The following is an 18,470-nucleotide window of genomic DNA, read 5'->3' on the forward strand; positions in this document are numbered from 1 at the left end:
ATATATATATATATATATATATATATATATATATATATATATATATATATATATTATATATATATATATATATATATAAATATAAAGAAATTTGTGACCTAAACCCTGTTTTGAAAAACTCTCCAGTGCACCAGTTCAAATATATAGTAGCTTACATTTATATACAGTATGTACAGTAAGTTCATTCTGTGTGTTTCACAAATAATAGTCTTCCTCTTCTATGTCTCCGTTCCCCTCCTCAAAGCCTAAAGCCTCAATGTTGTGTGTGATGTCATCAATTCTGCGGTTAAAATCCTGGGAACCGGAGGGGAGAGTCCAGCCGTCATAGCCACGGACTGCTGTGGCAGATGTGCTGCTCATGCTCCGCTTGATCCGGCCAAAACTGTCTGTCAAAATCCCACCCTCTCGGATCCCAATGTCTTCCAGAAATGTCTCAAACACTCCTACATCCTTATCTGGAACAAAGGGCCTCATGCCTGGTCACATGGGAGAGGAAATACGTGAGAATGCACCATAAACCTGTATTTTTAGACAGCATGAATTTGTTGGATTATAATTGAGAATATTTTAAAATTATTGTTCATCACATTAACAAGCAAACACTTAGACAATTTACAATAAATACATTTTAAACAATACATTTTATATAAAAAAATTAACTACCATTCAAACATTAAAAAAAAAAAATCATACTTTTATCCAGCATGTCTGGATGGAATTAATCTAAAATGACAGCAAAGACATTTAAACTGCTTTTTCCTGTGAGAATGTGGCAGCATTCACATGTTTGCGATGAATTGTTTCTATTCAGCACTGCAACTCTTCTCTAAAGAAATCACACTAACAATACTGAATGGTCTGAATGGTGAAAGCGCAGACAGTCTCACACTTGTCCAGAGCAGTATCAGGCTGACTCAGCCTTCTGCTTGCGTGTCAGGTTAGATGAGTCTATGGCCAGCAGAGGTATAAGTGGCCCGGTGTGTGTTATGTAATTGTGTCTCTGTTGCACACAATTGCTGCGAGTTGCTTTATCCTTTACCAGCTCACTTCAGAAGTAACATCCACAAGGTATTTCTAATCAAGTTGGACACATTTGTGTCACAGTGGGGATTTACTGTCCAATCCACTTTAATTATTTAATGAGTCTCTAAATCTAAATATGTATTTGTGACAAATCTGATAGCACAGTTACAGAGTTATTTATATTTTTGTATCGTGGTCATAGAGTTATTTATAGGCTGTATCATGTTTCTTTTCCCACAGCGGCTAGTGTTAGTAGAGAGTTTTGTAGTTCTGTCACACTGTGAAAGTGTGATGTTGTTGGAAAGTCTGCTGCACCATGACTGCTCCAGTGAAAGCCAGGTGCTCATGAATATTCATTAGGCTTTATGTTACTCTAATCCCTCTAATGAGCTAATGATAGACAGCAATTACACAAACTCTGGATACAATCTGATAAATCATGACTTTTGAAATATGACTTCTGACTTTATAATGAAATAATCCCAGTTGTAAACACTCCCCTTGAGGATTTAAACAGGCACTCAAATTGTTTAAGAGAGGCAAAGAAAGAGAAAGAGAGGGAATCTAAGGTGACTTTTGTATTCTGTGTTGCGGGTTTCTCACCAAGCAGCAGGAACTTGCGTGAGTCTCCATAGAGCTGTAGCAGGTCAGTGCAGAACTGCTCTATTGGAGCACCAAGTCTGTATTCTCTCAGAAACAGAGCAAACTGCTGAATCTCCTGAGGTGTCAGCTTACTCCTCAACTAACCAATGAGAGTAAGGCGGAAAACAATACAACAGAACTATAAAAAGACAACAATATTATGGATAACTGCAGTGAATCGTTCACCCACAAATTATGCCGTCATTTAATCATCCTCATGTTTTTCAACCCCCCAAGGCTGCCTGTTATCTGAATTTCCCCCTTTGAAGTTTTCTGTGGCCCCCTGGTTGAGAACCACATTATTAGGCAAAATGTTCATAATGCTTTATACACTAAAGTTTATACAATAATGGTTCTTTATTGGCATCTATGGTTCCATGAAGAACGTCTCAGGTTACGCATGTAAGCATGGTTCCACGAGAGGGAACGTGACACAGCGCGGCCCTAGGGGACACTTTGGGGTATGTCATCAGTGTAACGGAGGCCATCGAGTAGGTGCTATGTAGGTCCCTTCTAAATTCATTGGACCATGCAATCTATGACGTCATTAGCGGGGTGCCCGGTGGTATAAGATGGCGCCTGTAATGCACACCATCAGCTTCTTTGTCAAGCCCAAGGCATTACGGGGGATGCAATATCTGGTCCCCTTTAAGGGAACCATGGTTACAAGCATAATTTGAGATGTTCCCCTTCAAGGGAACTCTACACTGTGTCCCCTAGGGGACAGTTTTTCCCACTATGCCACGCCTAGGTGCACTGCCTAACCACCTGGTGAGAGGGCACCAAATAATAGCGGCACGCCAATAATGCCCAGAGATTAAATAACTTGGCAGAAATGAAGGAACCCAGCCGAGCACTAATATAAGAGAGGGAAATCCCATTCAGCCATGTTGTGAACACAACTGTCCTCAAACAGCTATGTACTTGAAAAAACGGGCCATCTGCTTGAAACCCTAAAGCAGGGAGACAGCCCAAAGTATGCAGGATTCGAGGGATCGCCTGCTTGAAAACACCCTGAGATCTGGGGAGACCACCCACTTATAAAAGGAGGACTGCCTACTTTAAAACCCTAAAAGTGGGGAGGCAATGTAACTCAGGAGGGATATCAGGGAGAGGTGTCAGAACGCTGGTCGCAGCGCTTCTTGTCAATCACCTCTCTGAGGTCTCCCCTCCTCTTCTTAGCATCACGCCTCCTCTGTGCACGACTCTGGGAAGGGGGAGAAGCATGAGTGACAACACTAATTTTCTGGTCCTGTCTCCAGTCCTCAGATCGTGACGGGTCAGCCCTCTCAGAGGCTTTAGGAGAAGATCTGGTTTGGTGGGGAATGTATCTCCTGAAAGCCGCTGATTGTGCCTTTGCTTCTCTAAACTTCTCGACCACTGCCTCAACAGATGTTGCCGAAAAGCCCAGAAGGCGAAAGCAGAGCATCAAGAAGAAAGCTTTTCTCTTTTTTCCCAGTGTCTGCTAGGTTCAACCACAGATGTTTCTCCATGGCCACCATTGCTCACCCTGTGGCGGCAGCAGTTTGCTTAATGGCACGGAGGCAAACCCTTACATTCATCCAAATCTTTAAGCAGGTCTGCCAGTTAGGCTTACAGCACTGCCATAGTGTGCAAAGCTCTCCCGGCATGACCCGCTGCCGCATACGCCTTGCCATTCAGACGCGAGGTGATCTGAAGTGGTCCGGATGGTAGGACAGGAGTTTTCAATGAAGATGACGTAAAAAATGTGTAAAACCCACAAAAGCAGACTGTAAAAGTGCTTGAATATAGAAGTGTTTTTACACATGCTGTAATGGTCTGGGTGTTTGTCCCTTTAAGAAAGACTCTGATTCGGGGATTCCTCTGCCCCTGCACTCATGTGTATATGCTGGGGAAAACACATTGTACTTTCTATCATTTTACATTTAACATGAATACATAGGTTGATGGTGACCTGCAGTGACGCAGTGTGAAGTTCCCTTGAAGGGGAACCTTTAACATACAGTACAAAGCTTCTAAAAAAGCTTCTTTAGAAGGTTTCTAAATCTGTTTTCTTCACACCAAAAAAGTAATGGTTCTTTTAAGAACTGTTCTTTAGGGAACCAAAATGGTTCTTCTATGGCACTACTGCTAAAATCCCCTGTTGTAATCTTTTATTTTTAAGAGTGGAGTGGTGAGTTTGGTCACATGTCACTAAAGGTGTGTATGTGCATGTCAGATTTTATACTGGGGCACCATCCAAAGAATTTCACCTTAACAAAAGATATGAATTTATGAGAGTCTGCTTGATTTAATGCAATAAAACAGATACACACAACAACATGAGGGTGAGAAAATGATGACAGAATTTAAATTTTTAGGTGAACTGTGACATCAATTACATCATTTTATGTGTGTAAGCATCTTACAATGATCATGTACTCCTGCAGACTGGCATTACAGGGCTCAGAGTCGCTGTGTGTGGAGGCCAGGCTTCGATGTGACTCATGGCAGGAGAGAGATGAGCTCTCACTGTAGTTCTCACTATAATATGGATCAAATGCTTCCTGTGAACCATCACTGTGAGGAGAGATAACACACATGAAGTCAGATGTGACAGAGCATAAAAGCTATTTTAAATATCACACCCCTGTTTCCTCACATATATTAAAATAGCTTTTAAAAAATATGTGCACTCAAGCTCTGAGCTCTTAATGGCAAAAATATTAGACTGCGGCCCATGTTAGGCAATCAAAAAAAACAAAAAAACAAAAAAAAAAATACGGGTGTGAGTTTGGAATGTTTCTCCAAGCGATATTAGAGAGGATCAGATCATTATTTTTAAATTTCTGTTTGGTGCCATTGGCGCCTGAGACAACGATTTACAAAATCAACATTTACAACCTGAAAAATGGGGAAGATTGTAATGATAATTCATAAAGACAGATTTCATGAATCATAATACACAAACAGACACTCACTATGAACTGCAGCAGCTGAAGTCTGTGTCATAGCCATATGTCATGTCAGTAAGGCAGCTGTCACCTTGGACAAGTATTAATGGGAGGGAGAAAGACAACATGTTATAAATTTGTGCTCTTTAAGTGGCAACTGAAGCTATACTGCAAAATATGATATTGATTAAATCAGCGATTCTTAACTGGGATGGATTCAGGGACATCTATGTATAGCAACTTAATACAGTGCCAAAATTGTAAACAAAATGTCCTCAAAATAAAACTTTGAAATATAATAAAATGATTAATATAAGACATGGGAAGAATTTTCTCCTCCTTAACATTCAACAATTCTATTTATGTTGCTTTGTAATTATACATGATAAAAGTTAGCTGACCTTTTATCATTTAGCTTTTGTTTTTCCCCTGCTGTTACCAGATCAGAACAGACCTGTGATCTATTTTTAGGTCCTGACTGACTCACCAGTTGGAAAACACTGTTTTAAGGACATTCACTGTTACTGTTACTGTTAACTGGCTTCTAAAGAGCAATAATGATGTCACCCACTTCTCTGTAGCCAATAACGGTCAGGCATGGTGTAGTGATATCCCGCCCTGTCGACACATTCAATGGTCTGATGTCCATAGATGATCTGAAACATTTGACAGATGAGCGCGCAGTACTCCTCTGCAGCGTCCTGTGTGTGATCAATATAAGAATCAAATGAAGAGAAAATAAGTGAGTGTATGGTCACATACAACTTTTACATGCATCTACCATTCTGCTTTTCTCTGTTGCACAGACACACATATTGCACACCCACAAAAGCAGACTGTAATGTGGTTCAACACAATCCCATCCATATTAATGTCCGCAGGCACACACAGACACACAGATCACTGACTCAGCATGCTCTTACATAAGTCTGGGCATTACATCACAGGCGAGTCTACTCTGAGTGCGCTGTTTACATCACAGCTGACAAAACTCATCTAGTCAGCACGGTCACTGCAGGAGCACAGCTACAGCTCACAGTGTGGCATTCATATTCCTGAGAGTGACACCCACTGATTTAGAACTTCCTTATTCATCACAATCATCTTAAATTTATACAGAAGCAATAATTCATTTCTCCAGGTTTGTATTGTCGATCCATTCATCCATCATTGCTTATTAACTCATCCAGCATCCATCCACATGAAATGCTGTCTATCCATTCATCCATCCAGCCACATTAATGGATTTTAACCCAACGCTCAATTATCCAATTTATCCATCCATCCATCCATCCATCCATCCATCCATCCATCCATCCATCCATCACTTATTAACTCTTTCATCCATCCATCCATAAATGCATCCATCGACTTGAATTGTTTTAACCCATCCCTCACTTACTAATCCATAAATATATCCAACACTTATTAAACCTTTTATCCATCCATCCATCATCCATCCATGCATCCATCCATCCATCCATCCATCCATCCATCCATCCATCACGTATTAACTCTTTCATCCATCCATCCATCCATCCATCCATCGAATTGAATTATTTTAACCCATCCCTCACTTATTAATCCATAAATCTATCCACCACTTATTAACTCTTTCATCCATCATCCATCCATCCATCCATCCATCCGTCCATCCATCCATCCATCCATCCATCCATCCATCCATCCATCCTTTCATCCACCCATCAATTATTAACCCTTTCATCCATCAATCCAACCAGCCAGATTAATGGATTTTTAACCCATCCCTCATTTATTAACCCATCCATCATTCATCCATCCTTTACTTTTAGCCCGTTTATCTATCTTTGCTTCCCCTCATCCACCCATCACTTATTAACACTTTCATCCATCCATCCATCCTTCACTTTTAACCCTTTTATCTGTCCTTCCTTCCATACATCCATTAACCCTTTCATTTATCATTCCATCCATCCTTCAATTGCTAACCCTTTTATCTGTACTTCAATCTATCATCCTCCATTAATCCTTTCATCCATCCATCTACCATCCATCTGATTCATTCTTTCATACATTCTTCATATATTAACCCTTTCATCCATCCGCCGATCCATGCGCATCTATTCCTTTTTAATCCATTTCCATTCATCCATATTAAAGGCTTTTTACCCATCCATTTATTCATCCATCCATCTTTAAAATGGCTGAATAACCTCACCCTGTTCTCCACGGCCAGTATGATGAGGTTGCAGTAGGCATTAGGGCATGGCATGGGCTCCAGAGGATTATGGTTCCTCCTCTCCCAGCTGCCGTAGGACTTTCCTCTCTCCCAGCTCCCTGTGCAAGCTTGCCTGCGTTCCCAACTCCCACCTGGCGTGTGTTTCCGTTCCCAGCTTCCACCTGGTTTAGCTCCAGGCCCGTGCCTCTTTTCCCAGCTTCCTCCTACCACCCCTCCACCTCCCCCACGCTCCCAGCTGCCCCCTACAGGCCTCCGGTCCCAGCTCCCACTCATCGTCCGTTTCTCCCAGCTACCTCCGCATGGCTTCCGGGTCTGTCTACGCTCCCAACTCCCACTCACACGTTTCCCTTCCAGGCTGTCACCATCAACACCACCTCCTCCACCCCCTGTCCCACCTCCTACACCCACGCTTCCCTGTTTAGGCTCATGGCGGGATGAGAGCTTCCAGTCCACACCACAGATGGTGTGGCGACGCTCCATAGTGCCCCCTGCAGGCCTGGGGTCAGTGTTGCTTATAGTTTGTCTGCGGCTTTCCAAACCAGTGGGCCTCTTCTCCAGACTGTCACCGGCTAGTACAGTGTCCACATTCAGACCTGAAATTATAAACACATAACTGAAGATTCCTTCAATCCTTATTTATGTTAAAATAACATAAAAAATTTGCCTTGGAAATGTTTTAATGGCAATGCAAACCAAAACTGACAGACACCTTCACTGTTTTTTCTTTCCCCACAATGCTTTATCTCTTTCCAATTTACATACAGTCCACATGCTTTACATACATTGTTAATTATTTACCCGGATGTGTTTTAACATCTGTCACGTAGTGTTTTTTCCCCCTCAAATTTTGATATTATATTCCCATACTTGTCTGCTTAAAAAGTAAACAAACTAAGGTTATTTAGAAATATGCGATGTATTCCTAAAATGTGTTTGGTGAATTAATTTATTTACAGTAATCCAATTTACTAAAACAGTAAACTCTAGTATCTCACATGTACATGTACTTACTACTGACCAGTTTTGAGCACCAGTAGGTGCAGTGCATCATCCCGCAGGTAGGAGGCAGCAGCGATTTCATGTGTGGGGATTCTCAGCAGGAGTTTTTCATTGTCTCTCCAGGTAAGCAGCAGACATCGAGCAGACAGGCTGAGAATGCAGTCCTGTTCCACACTGGTTTTCAAAGGCAAAACCCTCAGCTTCTATGGATGGAGACAGAGACAGAATGTATAATTTGCTTAATTGTGTGGTTCAGATCATTTAATCTGCTTTATGTTGGTTTTGAACATGAGGGTTCAAAGTGTTTGTTTTTTTTCCCCAAAAGTACACAACACTCTCACCCTGGCTGTGTCCAGCAGCTGCAGCAGCTCGTCTCTGCTCGATGGGTTCAGGGAACATGACACCCATGTCAAGTGTCCCAGGAACTGTTGGTAACATTCATAAAATTCAAATGGTGTTTCCATGTGAATGTGATCAGTTTGCTTTGTTTGTCTTGTCAGACTAACCTTGACTTCCTTCTCCACATAGTCATAGATGAGTCTCTCTGGGTGTATGAGGTAGTCAGGTGGGTAAAGGGGGAGCATGTGAAGGGGTCTACGGTACACACTGCCTTTATCTGCCTGTCGCCGGCTAGATTTAGAGAACACCAGACGCTTTACAAAGCCCTGAGAGAAGAGTTGAGAGAAAGCAAGATATTAAGTGACAATGAGAGATTTTGCAGTAATGAGGGGAAAAAAAATAAAATAATTGTGACTTTTTATCTTATAATTCAGACTTTTTTTCTCTCAATGCTGAGAAAAAAGTCATAATTACGAAATATAAGCTCAGAATTCTGAGAAAAAGAAACATGTGAGGCTTTGTTGCACCAGTAACTTTTCAGATCTGAATTTATCTAGAATATGGACATGCACAGAAACTTAAACTAAAACGAGGCTTTACTAGTTCTGTTGTGTATAATTTGAACTTCACTTGCTTGATGTCAGGTTTGTGAAAGCCTGTTTTTATGCTTTTATGATGATGTAGAAATCTGCTTTTATGATGATGTAACACAGACATCAGCCTGCTGCTCAGCGAGACAGCTGTTAGAAGACAGATTAGAGACAACATGCCCCACTGACAACCTGCTGATTTATACAGTGTGTGTGTTCTGTCTATGAGGAAAAGCATTTCAAATGTAAGGAATGTATAAAGCTGTGCATCAATCACACACCATGTCAGGGAAGGTGTGTGTGTTCACATCAAATGGGATCTAAATGAGGCACATCAATCATCCTGACTGCTTTCTGGGTGTTAGTCAAAATGCATTAAGAAAGGCAAATTCAAAACAACTAATCAACCATGTTGCATGACTCCATCATTAAACCTAAACACAACTATCACTATCTTCAGCTACAATGACCCCCCCCCCCCACCACCACCACAGAAATACATAATAATCTAATCCTTTGAAGATATTATGAAGCAATAACTGGCCTCTTATACTGCTGTGTCCCTTGGCTCAGAGGATTTGCTGTTTAATTAGTAACCCAGAAATAGAGCAGAAGCTTAAATATTTGTTATTCATTTTATGCAACAATTTTTCTTCGTTTTAAATGTTTTAAAATCCACTAATTTCTGATGTGATCAGTGCTGGATATGACACTGATGCTTTTGCATATGGCCTTTAGTTATCTAAGAAATACAAGTGAATATTTGTGTTTGTCCAGTAGCCAGAAAGCTCCTGTACCCTGAGAAAGGGTTTTAAACTGAGGCTGAGGTGTGGCTCAGCATTGCAATCTCTGGAAACAGTCTCAGAAAAAAATGGTACCTCACACTACATATTGCCTTAGAATGTACATAAACCCTCTGTGGTACACTTTCCTTTATTTGAAATGGAACACAGTGCATATATATATATATATATATATATATATATTACATTTTGTTGCCTCAAGAAAAAAAAAGAGAAGAAAACGAGAAAAAGAAAAAGCCAGGCTGTACACCTTCTATGAAATAATATAAGATATTAATTTTTAAAATATATGTGTGTGTATGTATGTATGTATGTACTATATATATATATATATATATATCCACACATGTATACATAAACTCATAAACTTTACATTTTAACCCCTTCAGACCTGATTTAAAAAAAAATAATAATTTATCCGCCTGATATTTGCTCTTGTATAATTGTATTGGTTCACAGAGATCATGTGATGTCCATTTCAATGAACGCAGGGTCTCTCTATACATACATACATACATATATGTGAATGATTTATGAAGGATCATCACTGAAGACTGGAGTAATGGCTGAAAATTCAGCTTCGCAATCATGGGAATAAATTACATTTCAAAATATATTAAAATAGAAAACAATTATTTTAAATTGCTGTATTACTATTATATGTATGTACGTAAATATATGCATTGCAGCACATGTGCACACCTGTTGAAAAAGGAACTCATGAAGCAGGAGTTGCATGTAGGAAAACTGTACAATATAATGTTAAGACTGCCATCGAAGATTCATAAAACCAGAGCAATTATTAAAAATGAATTTGTGTATATGAACATGAAAATATCGGTGTGGCATAGTAGACAGTGTTTGGAAATGTATTTACATTTAAAGCATAGTGTAAAATTCATATGATATTTTTATTTCATAATAGTCCACAAACCCTATTTCAATGCATATAAAAAAATTAATTCCAAATAAGCTGTTGCATTCAGCGAACACCACAGCTGAGATGAGACGAGTCAACAAACAAACAGCATCACTGGTATAAATATATCACCCGCCAAATGATTTTGGTATATCATGTGATAGACGCATACACTATACAGAAAATTTCCACATAGGAGGTCACATGACCAGGTTCACAGAGAACCCGCAACACACTTCAAACACATATCTTTGAAATATTCCTAAATGTACATTTAGCCAGTTTCAATGTATATTGAAACAGAAGAACCTACCTTCTTGGCTCGCTTTTGCTCATAGTCCATATTGACCAGCCCGATGGCTAGCTGTGTGCATAGGTGTGTGTTTGTATGTGTGGCTCTGTGTAGGACAGGCCCAATCTCCTCTCAGCCCTCTGGAGCCAGGCAGGACTGTGCAGGAAACACACTTCCTGCTGGACAGGAAACTCCACCAGAGACTCTGATCTAAAATCCCAAACACCTCCACACTCAAACTACTGATAACACACAGTCATACACAAAATGGGGTCGTAAACACACACACACACACACACACACACACACACACACACACACACACACACACACACACACACACACACACACACACACACACACACACACACACACACACACACACACACACACACACACACCTTAATGACATAAACACATATTTACACAGATTTAAGCAAAACAAAACAAATCCCAAAGTCCTTCTGGCAATTATTAAAATACAACTTTAAATTTCCATAGGAGTTTCAGTTCACTGAGGACACTGTTTAAATGGGTTGTAGCAATATATATATATATATATTTTTTTTTTTTTTTTTTTTTTTTAATAATAATAATAAAGTTTTTGTGTAGATTTTTTTCTGTTACAATTCTAAGAAACAAATAGGCCTGAGACATGAACAAACAACTGCAAGTCGCAAAAGATAGCTATGTGCGTTTTTTTTTTTTTGACAACATTCAGCTTAATTCGAAAAAATAGTTTTCAATTTCAGCCAAATTGGTTTTGTACATTGACTGTTCCAAAACATTGTTTGGAACAGTTGATTTTAAGTGCTTCTCTGATGGCACATTTCGAAAGTGTTAGCCTCTGTTTCATACACTCAATGTGGATAAGCTTCACTAGTTAAACATGTCAGCAGTGTGGATATAATTCACTGTGACCAAAAACAACTACTGCCAAAAATAACTACAAATAATGTTACTTTTCACTCAAAAACTGAGCTCAGATCAATGAAACCAATGCCTCACCAATTTATTATTATTATTTTAGCACAGCACAAAGGTTAAGCAAGAATTGCATACGGAACATTAAAAAAACTCACCAATTAAATTCTCAGTGTTTGAATTTGACCTTACCCATTGCAGCTCAGTCATGTCAATGTTACTCGCAGTTACTCGCATCATGCACTGGGGGGCAGTGTGGGTCAGCACTTTGTTTCAATGGGGAGTGGCACTTAAACTTGGATAGCTTATCACCTGCAGAGAGAAGGCATGCTTACTCACTGCCCTGAGCTGTACAAAACCCCACGTTATATCCTTACATATTCTATACAGGAAGAGCATTATAGTTATCTAAAATAATATTGCTGTTGTTTTAACCTGTTTTACCCTTGTAAAAATTAGAGAGTTGTCTTTTTGATTTACTTTACTTTTGATTGTAAAGTGCAACAGTGCAGTAGCCTATTCACTACGCCTAATGACATATACTAAAGGAATGCAATGAAACTTTATGAGGAGGGCAAGAAGAATTATTCTTAAAGTAATGCCCGAAATGTGCAGTTTGTCAGAGACTGTGCTTGGATAGAACTGGATTGTTAAACAGCCCAGGGGAACATGCTGGTAGCTCATTTTAAGAAGGAACAATTCACATAAACCCAATTTCATACTGGGACAATGGCCAGATAGTCACTAAATCAGTTGCAGATGATCTGGGCCATAGAGGACGCTGAGGAGTAAGCAGTGTGCTTTTGTGTTTAAAGTTATTGTGCAATCAAGTGACCCTATAATACATATTCTTACTGTGAATGATAAGACTTTCATTTGCAGCTGATGTGACTCAGGTTATCAGATGGGGAAATAAGTGTTAGTCAAATAACTATTTAGGCATTGTTTTAGGCTCCTGTACATAACTAAAATCTTGCTAATAATAATAATAATAATAATAATAATAATAATAATAAAAATAATTGGCATCTTAATTGCCATTCTTAATTGGCATCTGTGCTTCCATGAAGATCCTTTTACATAAACGGAATCTTTATATTGCACAAAAGTTTCTTTATAGTGGAAAAAATTTACTTGGATGTTCTTCACACTAAGAAAATAATGGTTCTTTTAAGAACTGTTCATTAAAAGATTCTTTGGGAAACTTAAAATGTGGTTTGTGGTTAACATTAATATAATAATGGTTAAAGCAATAATAAATGATACATTTGAAAAAAGAGCAATAGCATTGGAATTTGATGGTCAAGGTCAAGCTTGATCGTCATGGTCTGGTCAAAAAGCCCTCTAAAACACCCTTTAGGAGTAAACCTTCACAGTTCACTGAAACTAACATTCAGGTTTGGCTGCATTCAGCTATATTTATAGGTATATGGTATTTCATGCAAACTGCATTGCATGTGCTGTGCATGTACTTTAAGAGTTTTCTCGTTTTTCTCTCCCGCAAGGGCATAAGTGGAGGAGGAGAAGAGCTAATGGTGGGTCAGTTTTCAGGAGAGGGGCCACCTTGAAAAGCTCTCAGACCACAAACACACTCAGACTCACATCAAATATACCTGCAGCCCTGCTTAATGATCCTGCAGTTACCACAGCAACCTGTCAAAGGATACAACATTCATCTGCCAGTGTGTCACGCTCTCTATCTGCCACCAGATGTTTATGTTTGTTATAATAAATAATGTAGAATGATTTCATGTAATATATGAGAGAAAGACAATCATTAATGACAGTAATGAAGTTATATTTATTTATTTATTTTTTACTCCACTAAATTTCATTTCTCGTTTTAAACCAAAGGAACTCAGAGAATGGTAGTGATGTCTAGTTTCTCTGAAGCCGATTAATATTGATCAACCTGCTCACAAATTTACATTTTTCTTTTCAATTTTTAAGTAATCAGTAATCTAATTGGAGTGATTCTTCAGTTCATTTAATTCATTCTGTATTAGTCTTGACTGATTAAATCGTAAAATGATCCTCAGAGTGTACAAATGAAGCATATCAAATGGCAGTAAAATAACGGTTTCTGATAGGGTTGTGATGTGGGCATATCCGGTGATATGACAAGGTTTAACTTTATTCAACTGAGCAGCGACTCTTGAAGTTCCAAGGCATTGCACGTCGTGATTCATCTCCTGTGGAGTTTTTGTAGTTGAGTGTAGGTAAAATGTAGTTATTGTTATTAGGAGTGATTTTACTCATTTATAAGATTTGTTTTTGCCCATATACAGGGCTATAATTGAAGAGTGATGTTTGGAAATCCGGGTCAAAATTTGTTAGCATTTATAGATGCAGATTGAGTTTGATTCATGCACTGATAATTGTTCATCCTGTTCATGATACTCACGTATGATGGATATGCACTGCGGCAATTTCTATACAAACACTTTCTGCTTCTGAATTCATTTTAGCTGTAGGAAAAAGGATTCCATGCCAAATTACATTTACATTTAAATTTATTCTTTAATCAGACGCTTTCATCTAGATTGAGAATAATACAAGCAGAAGGAATTAGTCCAAATGAGAACACTAAACAGTGTCACTATACCAACTTTCCATAAGTATCAGAGTTCAGTGCTAGAGCACATAAGTGCAGACTTTTTTTAAAAAAAAAAGATAACATACTCATGAAAAATTCAATGGATTCCAACTCTCATATCAAAACTTCAATGGATTCATCTTCTCACCAACAACTAATACAATTAATAAACCAATAATATATAAAGACTGTGGCTTAATAACTAGTTTGACCAACTAACAGTCTTTATGTTAAGACTGTGGCTTAATAACTAGTTTGACCAACTAACAGTCTTTTTGGATTAAAATTAGACAGAGCTACATTTTTTGTAACTGACCTTAAAAAGTTAAAAAGTTATGACCAATCTTGAATGAAAAAAATATTAGATGACTTAAGTTTTTAAGACTAGTCTACGCAGTATGATTTGAGCAAGGTGTGGACACTACCATAAAGCAAGGAACAGCCACTGTGAACAACAACACAGTTACTCGGAGTAACTGTGTTGTTGTTCACAGTGGCTGTTCCTTGCTTTATGGTAGTGTCCACACCTTGCTCAACTTACTCCACAACCTCCAATAATAAAATCCCTGTATGTATGAACGTCCCATTATATGGCAGCATGATTACAGCCCCCAAACATAATTTGTTTTCCATCAGCGTCTTCAGACTGGACAGCAGGGTTCTTGTCTTTGGCAATTACCCACCATGACTCTGGGTTTTTCTGCTTGGTTTTTAACCAAGCAATAAAATTTCAATGCAGCAAGCAAGACCTCGAAATACCTCACAGAGAGAGTGAGAAAGAGAGAGAGAAACACTTTAGCTGATGTCTTGTGATTGTTTTGTAATTGGAGTGATTTCTTTACAATTTTTGTTACTCAAAAAAAAAAAAAAAAAAAAAAGCCCTGGAAAAAAGCTGAGTAGGATAAGCAATTAAAACTAAAAGAGGTCTTACCATTTTATGAGGTGACAAAAAAAAAGTATTTCTCTCTCCCAAGCACACACACAAACATTGTTGTCCCCAATAGTCAGCAGCTTTTCGTGGCCAAGAAGAACATTCACTATAGCCAAACCACAAAGCCCTGAAAAATTCAGAATCTAAACTCCTCATAACCACAGCAATGGCCACCCCTTCCAAATAACAAAAAAATAATGAACAAATACAGATGTAAAAGGGTTTTGAGGCTTGCGGACGGACCAAACCAAGACTCGCTGCTGTAGTTACAGTAAAGAGAGTTCACATACAGGATTAGAATTCACTGTCAATCATTTGCTTTTTCTCTGTGTGAAATGCAACACAAACACTCAGACGTTTGCAAGTTTTATGTTCCCAGTTGCTCCCAAAACCATTTTCATGAAACACTCAAACACGCATATTCACTTTTTGTTTTTACTTTTCCGAGGCTGTCATCTGAATCTTTTTTTTTTTTTTACAGTATTATTTTTTGTTCAACTACATTTGATCACAGCTTTTTGTCTTACTATATGGCATTTTTTTTTTCTTCAACTTTACAGATAAACAATGCAGCATGACCAGACAACCCAAAAAAACATTCATACCAACACACTGGCACCATTCTATTGTATACATATAGCAAAAGATAATATCTATTTATGTATATTCATTTAGAAGAATTATATCAAAGACATGGCCACAGATTCATAAAAAATAAATCAAATAAATAAATAAGTCAATAACTACAGAAGAACTCTTTTGAGGAAATGAATGACTGAACTTGCTAACCTCACCATTCACAGAAGCAAACAATATACAATTTGTACTGTTTTCAGGTCACTGAACATTAAACTCCGACCAGTGCAGCAGTCAGGCTGGTCCTGAGGAATACTGATTGGTCAGTTCATCTATATAATACAAATGTTCTCTACTTCTCATCACTGTCATTTAAGCTCTTTTTTATATGTTCAGTGCATAGGCAGAAAGGTAAGCCCCTTTCCTAGTTTCACTTTCCATGCAGGTCTTGTAAACACCACATTACTCCTGTCCAGCCTGATGTGCACCAGTCATGCGCTCCCAGGCATCTGAATGCCAAACATGCTGCAGTCCCACCGTGTAGCACCATGCCGACCATCAAGGATCGGACCATAACCTCATGGTGGCTGATTTCCACCTCTGCATGGAGATGTCACGTGGAAGGCGGAGGTATGAAGAACACTACACCGTAGTCTCGTACTCTGTCACTTCTTTGGGGTTGCTGAAGGTCTGGTACTGGATCCGAGGCGTCACGGGAGATGTATTCTCTAGCACTAGGATGGTCTTCCTCAGCCTACGGTCTATAAAGTGAGCGTCCCAGGCTGGGTAGCTTTTTCTTGGCAGGTCGATGCGGATAACGGGACCTTCAGTTCTTGGGGGACGTGGGAAGGAAGCAGGGGGAACACTAGGAGGCCTTACCTGAAACACAGGCAGACAACTGTCTCTATCCCCGGCCCCTATTTCCCGATCCCCAGCAGTAGTCCTTTGAAGTGTTCTGGGGGGGCTAGTAACTACGTCTGGTTGGGGCAAGGGGGTTCCCAAATCCCCAACGCCTCCCAGACTGATTACCCCCATTCCCTCCTCCACACAGCTCCATTGAGCTCCCAGGATAGGTCCGTCTGGGTGGAGCAGGCAATAATAGACAAACATAAAGAATGTTCCCAAAGCATAGCTACACAGCACCACACACACAATAATCAGGGCGTAGAAGTCCGAGGTGTGAGGTCCCCTGTGAATATACCAAGCGGCAGTGAGTGCAACGTTCTCAACCAAAGTCACGGAGTAGTACACACCCAGCCGAAAGCGGGCACGGCCTTCCTTGACATTGAACCAGCAAAAGATGTAGATGATGCCCACCACCATGTTGTAGATGATCTCCTCCCACTTGGACATGCAGAAGTCGGTCTCACCCTGGATGATCCAGAAGGTCATGGCGCACCAGTGGGCCACGATGAAGATCCCGAAGTAAAGCTGGAAGACTGAAGCAAAGAGGGCGAAGGCGATGGTTCGAGCACCGATGGTGAAGAGGTGCCAGAGCATCTGAACAATCACGGCCTTGTAGGACATGGGAAGCTTGTCATCACGAGAGTCACGCAGAACCTTCTGGTAGGATGCAATCATCCAGGCGAGAGAAACCAATGATGCAGATGCAGAGAGACCTACAGAGATAGAGCAAGAAGAGCAGGGAGACAGCTTGAGCAGTGTCAAGTAAAGCCAGACTTATACTTTACAAATATATACAAAAGCAGCTTGGCCAATGCATTCTATGCATATGGCACTGTACTAAATATAGAGTGTCTTTTTTGCAATACTGTGCTGGTGATAAACTTTAATACTCAAAGAAATATTAAACAGGATTTGCTATTGTTCACATAGCTGTTTAAATGTTGACATTTTAAATAACTCTAACTCTAAATAACTAACTTGCTCAACAAGATTCCCTGCTGCTCCAACATTAGCTGACTTGATAGAGAAAACATAGAAAATGCCCACTAAAAAAAAAAAAAAAAAACCTTGGGACTAGCATCAATCATTTAAACCACACAAATTGTATTTATGATAGAGAAAATGTCAATGGATATTACTGACACTGGATATGGAATCTTAGTCTGTCTTAAATCTCAGTTTGTAGCACAGTCTATAGTGACTATAATGTACAGTGTAAACTTGCAAATGAGACAACTTGACTTGGGTGCAAATTCCAGAAAGAGTGAAATGTATTTAAAATGGCATTAAATGCCATGTTTTATTTCCTCACAAAATATCACTGAACTCCATTGCTTTGTGTGTTTATTTGGCCATAAATGCTGCATCCATGCAGCTTCTCTTGGCCATTTAAATAGCCTGAAATGGGCAAGTGCTAAATATAAAAGCTAATCAAAATCATTAAGAATAACTACATTTCCACATTCTCAGAGTTCTGGCTTCAATATTTAATTAGATCTGATGTGATTCATTCCTAATTGAACGTGATTGAATAATTAACTTTCAAAACATTAATAATTCAGACCCTAATTGATGTCGCTTGCCTATCTGGACTCATAATATATGAATGTGCAAAATACCTTGCATCATGACAGACATATTTTCAGGGAATAGATTCTGATGAGGCAAAGATGCAAAGCGATTTTAATTCCAGACATCTCAGTGGCTCTTATGAAACACAAACCGATGTGAGCCGGCAGAGATGTGCGAGCTGATTTTTAAATAGTGATGGTAGAAAAAATGGTAGATGGTAAA

The 18,470-nt window shown here is 39.3% G+C and overlaps 2 protein-coding genes across 2 annotated transcripts in view; both read right to left on the reverse strand.

Annotated features, from left to right (window-relative positions):
* Positions 1 to 70: 70 nt before the first annotated feature.
* Positions 71 to 10,973, reverse strand: LOC122135072 (cerebral cavernous malformations 2 protein-like). The gene is made up of 10 exons (XM_042712890.1): positions 10,765 to 10,973; positions 8,307 to 8,465; positions 8,142 to 8,225; positions 7,820 to 8,003; positions 6,781 to 7,394; positions 5,152 to 5,281; positions 4,608 to 4,671; positions 4,056 to 4,206; positions 1,627 to 1,765; positions 71 to 476 (listed from the first exon to the last, which is right to left on the reverse strand). The coding sequence occupies exons 1-10, from the start codon at positions 10,792 to 10,794 to the stop codon at positions 196 to 198; spliced, it is 1,836 nt and encodes a 611-aa protein (XP_042568824.1). The 5' UTR covers positions 10,795 to 10,973; the 3' UTR covers positions 71 to 195.
* A 3,809-nt stretch (positions 10,974 to 14,782) lies between these two features.
* The window catches only part of LOC109068973 (XK-related protein 7-like), a 67,267-nt gene continuing 63,579 nt past the window's right edge, over positions 14,783 to 18,470 (reverse strand). Inside the window, exon 3 of the mRNA XM_042712891.1 lies at positions 14,783 to 17,389. Within this exon, the coding sequence (XP_042568825.1) occupies positions 16,413 to 17,389 (977 nt within the window). The 3' untranslated portion in view covers positions 14,783 to 16,412. The remainder of the gene's footprint in view (positions 17,390 to 18,470) is intronic.

This window comes from Cyprinus carpio, chromosome A23 (genome assembly GCF_018340385.1).
Source record: "Cyprinus carpio isolate SPL01 chromosome A23, ASM1834038v1, whole genome shotgun sequence".
In the NCBI taxonomy this organism is placed as follows: domain Eukaryota; kingdom Metazoa; phylum Chordata; class Actinopteri; order Cypriniformes; family Cyprinidae; genus Cyprinus; species Cyprinus carpio.